This window comes from Coptis chinensis, chromosome 4 (genome assembly GCF_015680905.1).
Source record: "Coptis chinensis isolate HL-2020 chromosome 4, ASM1568090v1, whole genome shotgun sequence".
Classification (NCBI taxonomy): domain Eukaryota; kingdom Viridiplantae; phylum Streptophyta; class Magnoliopsida; order Ranunculales; family Ranunculaceae; genus Coptis; species Coptis chinensis.
In genome coordinates, this window is record NC_141459.1 from 11441625 (window position 1) to 11448219 (window position 6595).

The 6595-nt window shown below is 34.9% G+C and overlaps 1 protein-coding gene across 1 annotated transcript; it reads right to left on the minus strand.

Moving 5' to 3' along the window:
• Positions 1-5101: 5101 nt before the first annotated feature.
• LOC147501875 (senescence-specific cysteine protease SAG39-like) lies at positions 5102-6051 on the minus strand. Its single transcript, XM_086604405.1, has 2 exons — positions 5641-6051; positions 5102-5437 (listed from the first exon to the last, which is right to left on the minus strand). Exons 1-2 carry the CDS (start codon positions 6049-6051, stop codon positions 5102-5104), a joined length of 747 nt encoding a protein of 248 aa, XP_086460531.1.
• Between the last annotated feature and the right edge of the window lie 544 nt (positions 6052-6595).

The window sequence follows — 6595 nt, forward strand, 5'->3', positions numbered from 1 at the left end:
GCCATCAATTTTGTGTGCATACCGTGTATACACTAATAATTGAAATATAAAAATACCTGGTATGATTCCTGAATTTGTAATAGATCCACAGGGTAGGGAGTTGTTGAGAAATCTGAAAAGTTTCATTCCCATAAGGAGCTTCTAATTCCATCTCCAAAAGCGCGAAAGATTCTTTCCAAATACTACTGTCCATAGTAAAAAATATCAGGATATGGGTATTTATCAATATTCAATTTCTGGATATGTATCGTGGATATATCCCCCTCTTTGGGGATATTTGACATTGTTTCACATGCAAATATCGTTGATATATCCAAAATATGGAAAAATATCATGGATATTGTGGATATTTCTTGATATATCATGATACATTATTTATATTTATTTGAAATATAATGGTAAATATTAAATAAAATTATTATATACACAAAATATCTCCAAATATCGCAAAATATCTCTAAATATCACAAATATCACAAATATCGTTAAAATATCACCGATATTTGCAGTCGTATATATCTCTGAACATATCGTGATATTTATATATCTTTTTTCTGGAATATGGATAGATATCCCCAAATATTGGGATATATCGGGATATTTTGTACTATGCTACTGTCACACTCTTTTCTTTCTCTTCAAGTTTCTATTCGTGAGAATTGGTGGGTTGATCGTGGTTGGATGTATGGATGGATGGTGAGTTGTGTGGTTTGGATGTCGAGAATGAATCGAAATTTTGGTTTGATTTGAATGCCAAAAAAGGAGGGAAATTATCTACTTACGCTTTCGTGAGAAAGATAAAATGGGTGGGCACCCTTGAATTAATGCATAATAGGGGCGTCGCCCTTAAACTTTGGTTGCACAACTCCAAACTTTCACAATAGCTTCAGTGTCGTCTTCTGCATGCCATTTTTAAACTTGTATCGAAAGTATTCTCTTTGTAATCAAGCCATGATCATTTTGCAATCTCGTCAAGTCTCAGCCCATTTCGCTGCATTCATATCAATTTCTGTAAAGCCAATGAAACAAACTAAGTAAAAGAAAATATATCAATTAATTAGACCAATTAATATAAATGTGGATATAAATATATAACATTCTAGAAATTGGGCTCTGGACACTTTCTTTAGTGTGTTTTTTTTATAAAGAAAGACCAATATTATCTTTTGATTCTACTCCAATTTTAGCAACACTCACTTTTTGAGTGTATTAACTGTTTTTAAAATTTTTTATTTCTCCTTTTTACCCTTTTATTTGTAACTGCCAATTTCTTCTACAAATAAATAATACAAAAATCTAATGTGCGCAGGTTGTACTTGTGTGTGTCAATTGAGGCCACTCATCAAGCAAGGGTGCGTGTGTATTGTTTCAAGATGTACTGCAATCAAATAATACAATTGTCTTATAAAAAAAAACTATTTGTCGATTTACAATTTCACAATTTGAATTACATCAAGCTTAAACATGTTATTCAAAATTATCAGAGATGCATTTTAAATTGTTAAAACTGTATTGAAATTAGTTATAATTAACATACATTTTTTCCATTTTTAAAGTTTTTTCCATATTGTTTTGGTCTCTCTAGAAATTCATCTCACTTTTAATTAGAATTTTGTAGATTTTGGATGAATTTTAGTTATTTTGATTAACCGACTACTCTTTTGGTAATTAATTTAGTACTTAGTTTTATTTTTGTTGGTAGTTGGCTTTTTAGTTGGGACTGATTAAAAGAGGTCAAAATTGTAAAAGTCAGTCTGAAATTTGAGACAGATGTCAAATTTCAATTTTTATGGAGGAAAAACAAAAAAAAAGTTTGCTATTTCCTATGAACTTAAAAAATTTGTGTCTGTGTACCTATACCCAATTTCCTGATATAACATTTATGTGTTTATCACCCCTCTTTTTCCACCTCCACCTCAAAACTAACCCAACTATCATCCCTCACCACCCATTTCCTCGTTCTCTTTCCGTCCAATTATTAAATCAACCCCATTTTATAGATTTACATCATCAACGTTAAAATACCCAACCACCAAATAATAGTTTGGATGAATTTCATTGATTTCCATTTATTTCTCTTCATGGAATTAAGATGGTTTTCATATTATCTTGTCAATTTAGAGATGGGTGTGTCTGAAGCTTCAAATTGGCACCAGAAAAAGGATGTGGATACTAGACAGAGAGCAATGGAGGAGAATAACAACTTACATTTTTTTTTCCGGCGAAAAAAAAAAAATGATGGTGGTGGGAGGAGGCGTGCAGGTGGAAAGCAAGGGCAAAATGAAGAGTATATAATTTCCAAATTATACTAGCTTTCTGATTTTGTTTTGGGTTGTTGGATGTACACATGACACGGTTTGGTTGGGCTAGAAACAAACTAAGCACTACAAACATTGCAGCAAAAAAATGAGCCCATGTAGTTTATCCGGCCTTTAGAAATGGAATAATATAATTGGTTTTATTTTTTCTGATTAATAATTCTTTACATATTTAACTCACTTATCAAAGACCATTAATCTTGAAAGTAGTTGAGAATGCTCCCGGTGACCACACCCCCCCTTTTTCTCGAGGCCCGACATCATGATTTTTCTTAAAAAAGTAAATCTACGCCATTTTTTTCAGATTTCAATTGTTAAGTAACCCAAAATAGATAAAACCCCATTCTTAAATCTTATCTCCATTCTTAAACAAAAAAAAAAAAAAAAACTTAAGCGGGACATCGATAGTCCGAGCTACCAAAAGATCTTTGCTCTAACGAGGTTTTTGGAGTGCTTCCTCCAAAAATAATCGGACCTATAATACTAATCCATTGCCGGTTGCTTTTGATCTACGTAATACTTTTAAACTTTTCGATTTAATCTCTTTATCTCACATTTAATATGCGTGTTTACAAGCATAGAATTGATTCTTAGCACTGAAAAAGTAAAGGCGGAACCAAAATTTGCCAAATTTTTAATACCCACAGATCTTTCTTGAAATTTATGATGAGAAAAAAAAAAAAAAAAGTAAATAAAAAACCGGTTCGGGTTCCAGGTGGGTCTTCCTCTTCAAGCCGTATTAGGAAAGAGATTTTGGAACTTGGGTTTCCAGATGATGGGTGCGAAATCAAGAATTCAGGTGGTGATTCTGCTTAATTTTGACGGATGTTGAGAATGTATTGTCAAAGTTTATGTGGGCGAAAGAGGCACGGAAGAAGATAGAGAAGTTGCAGGCTGAAGGGAAACCGATACCAACGATCAGTTCACTTAACTCTGCAATTACACACCAACTCCATTAGCTATTTTAGAGTTCTGATACCGAGAACATCATATTTCCTGAACAATGAAGGTCCTAAACGCAGCAGCTTTCCCTGTTAGTCAGTGGGCATGTCGACAACTTAGCTGAAGGAGTCGCATTGGCCCGTGAAACACATTTGTCATGAAAAGCTTTGAAGACATTGGATTCCTGGATAAGTACTTCCAAAGTAAGTAAATTCTACTACTCATGCAATTAACTCTTTCATATAAGAATGGTTGCTACACTAATTTCATCCTATTGTTTCATAACTGCAGAGGGCAAAGATGGTTCACCGCAAATTTCCAGTTGAATTGTAATTGAAATCGGAATGAGAGAAGGGGAAGAAAATACATTATTTATGAGAAACAGACATTAGATATTATGATATCTTCTCATTCCATGCTATACCATATTTATACATCTATGCACCAATCAAGTGTCTTGCACCTGCTTCTGGTGTCTTAAGTACTCGCCGATTTGGGAGAAAACTGAGGTAAATAGTCTGCTAACTTTGAAAATATTTACTTTTGGTAATACGAGTAGGTAAGAGGGGGTAAAAAGGAGTATTACTTGGTTGGCCTTCTAGGTCAAGGTGAATGATTTGGTTATCTATAAGATTGTTATTCGTGTACATTTATAAGGAGCGCAGATTGGATGGTAGTGTTATTGTTAGCTAGAAAATATGTTAGGATGAGAATGTTGGAATGTTAAGAATTTCCAGGCTTGGTGTTACTTGACCTTAAGGTGCATTTGGTTAAACTGAATCTAGAACCTACTTTTTCCATTAGAGTTTCTACCAATAATACAACTACTTCTTATTTACTTTTGTGTGTACTGGAGACTATGTAAGGAGTGTGATAGACAAAGTCTGACAAAAGAAGCTTAAAATTTCCAATGTAGGCAAGTTCATGGTTTGGAGTTACCTCTTTGAGTTATTAGGAGTAAAATCTAAGTTCAAACACTTGATCCACTTAATCTTATTTACTGAGAACATGTCAAGGTGCAAAATATGATTAGTATTATGGTATCATGCAGATACAAAAGCTGATAGGATCGACACCAATGGATCTTGCTAGGTCTAATTTGGCAAAGAGTGGGCAAATAAGTAGGAATGCACTTTGCCCATGTGGTTCTAAAAAGAGATACAAAAGGTTTGAATGTTTGCTATGCTGCCTGGTTGTATATATACTGTTACTTATCATTATCCTCATCCTCATCCTCATTGTCATTATGATTATATTTATCTTATTATATTCAATTTTTTACTACTACTACTACTGTTATTATTATTATTACTACTTCCACAATTAGATTTACTATAATTGTTATCAATATTGTTATGATTATTACTATTGTTGTTGTTGTTGCTGCTGCTGTTGTCGTTAATTGTCAGGAGCTATACGCTATCACTTGAAAACTATAAGATATCAGTAGCAATAGATCACTTCCCCTACAAGCTAATAATTAAGGTTCAAATTCCAAATCTAAACCCCCCTAAAGCAAATAGTGAAATCAACAATTAAAGGAAGGCTCGAATTAGCCTTTGGAATCTCTAGAATTTAACATTCAAAATTTGTAACTGTTTTTCAGAAAAACCAAAAAGTGGGTGGGTGTGATTGATTTTACTCCATAAAGGATGATACTAGGCACTCACCTACAGACACAGATGCTTCAATCGCTTCACATGGCATATAAACATGGTCTTAGGTCCAGTTGGGAAGTTTCTCAACATGAAATTGGCCCTACGAGGGTTAAGTATAACAAAAAGTGAATACTCCACTTGAATAAAATTGGAAATCAGAGCCTCCTACATCAATCGCTACAGCTATTGGTTGGTTGGCCACGGCTTGCAATAAGGCCACCTCACTGTTTCTTGGGACATCTTCGTGACCGCTGATTTCAGCCGCATGAGAGGCTTCCTCCTTAGTATTGCAAGTATTGTCCGTCGCAGTTGTAAGGATAGGTAGTTTCTCGAGGCAATGCCTTTGTTGCGTTGGACAAATAGAAATGCATCATCCATTTCACCACCCTCACACTCTTGGTCCACGCCTTTAGTGTCGCGATCCACCAATTCTGTTCGGATAAGGAGATCAACTTCCTTTGTTTTTAAATGAAGTAGCTCCTTCCATAGCCGCCATTGCTGAGAATGCCCAACAAGATCCTGAAATTTCACATGATTATATGAAGTTAGTGAATGTTGTTATCTTCCCTGCAAGGTCACAAGTAGCAACAACAGGCATAGAAAGAAAATTATTTGTAGTTACAAATTGAGGTTTTGGTTTGGTTTTATTCATTTTGAAAAGTTAGTCTAGATCGCTTTGTAAAATGTTTACCACATTGGCCTTGGTCCTTGACGGGGGTTACTGCACCTTCCTTCCTCCAGTCCATACTAGAGGGAACTGTAGTGGCATTTTCGTATCTGAAAGGAGTGGCATGTAAAGGTTTTGCTGGTGAGCAAAGTCCTTTGTATCCATTTCGAGCTGCCTTGAACTCTTCATTGGTTTGGTCTGCAAACCCGTTAACACTTAGCATGTAGGTTCTGTTCCCAGCCCTATTCAAGGATTCAATACGTTTGACATTTTCTTTGAATATTTCAAAACGTGTCTCCTTCTTTGTTGCGTCGTTATATACACGACCATACTGAACCATCCATTGTTCATATCTTTCCAACATTGAAGCCTCATTCAGAGTTCGAGAGAGGTTTCGACAAGCCCAGAGGCTTAAAATGATTAGGAGTATATTGGAAAAGTGGATTGATTTCCATATTAGAGCCATTTTAGCTGCTTAAACCAAGTCTCTAATGGAATTTGTTTTGGATGAGCTTCTATGCACACTTAGACTCAAGCTATCTTTGAGCTTATATAGACAACTTCCTGATTTAAAATTTTTATATTACACTAACCATAGATTCAGTTATGTTTTTATTATATAGTGATGAAGATAGAGTGATCGAGACCTACTCTCCAACGTCCACGGTATAATATACTGATTTAGACTTCAAGAGTGTCGGCACCTTTGTGTTAGCAGCAGAGGTATTATTACCTGCTGACAAATTATTGGTTTTCTCTTGGGCCATTTAGAATTTTAGACAACTATTTTGGACTATATAACAAGTTACTATTAGATTGTTGTGTAAAAATTAGATTTTTAGCTTCACTATGAACTTGGTTTTGCAACACTGATGGTGTCAAGTGCGTACTTAAATTGATGAAAAAAATTGCGTGCAGATGATGAAAAAAATGCTCACCTGCTAACGTTGGAAAACTCCTCGGAAAACTTGCGACTCTTCAAGACTGATTTGCTGGATTACGATGGCCTT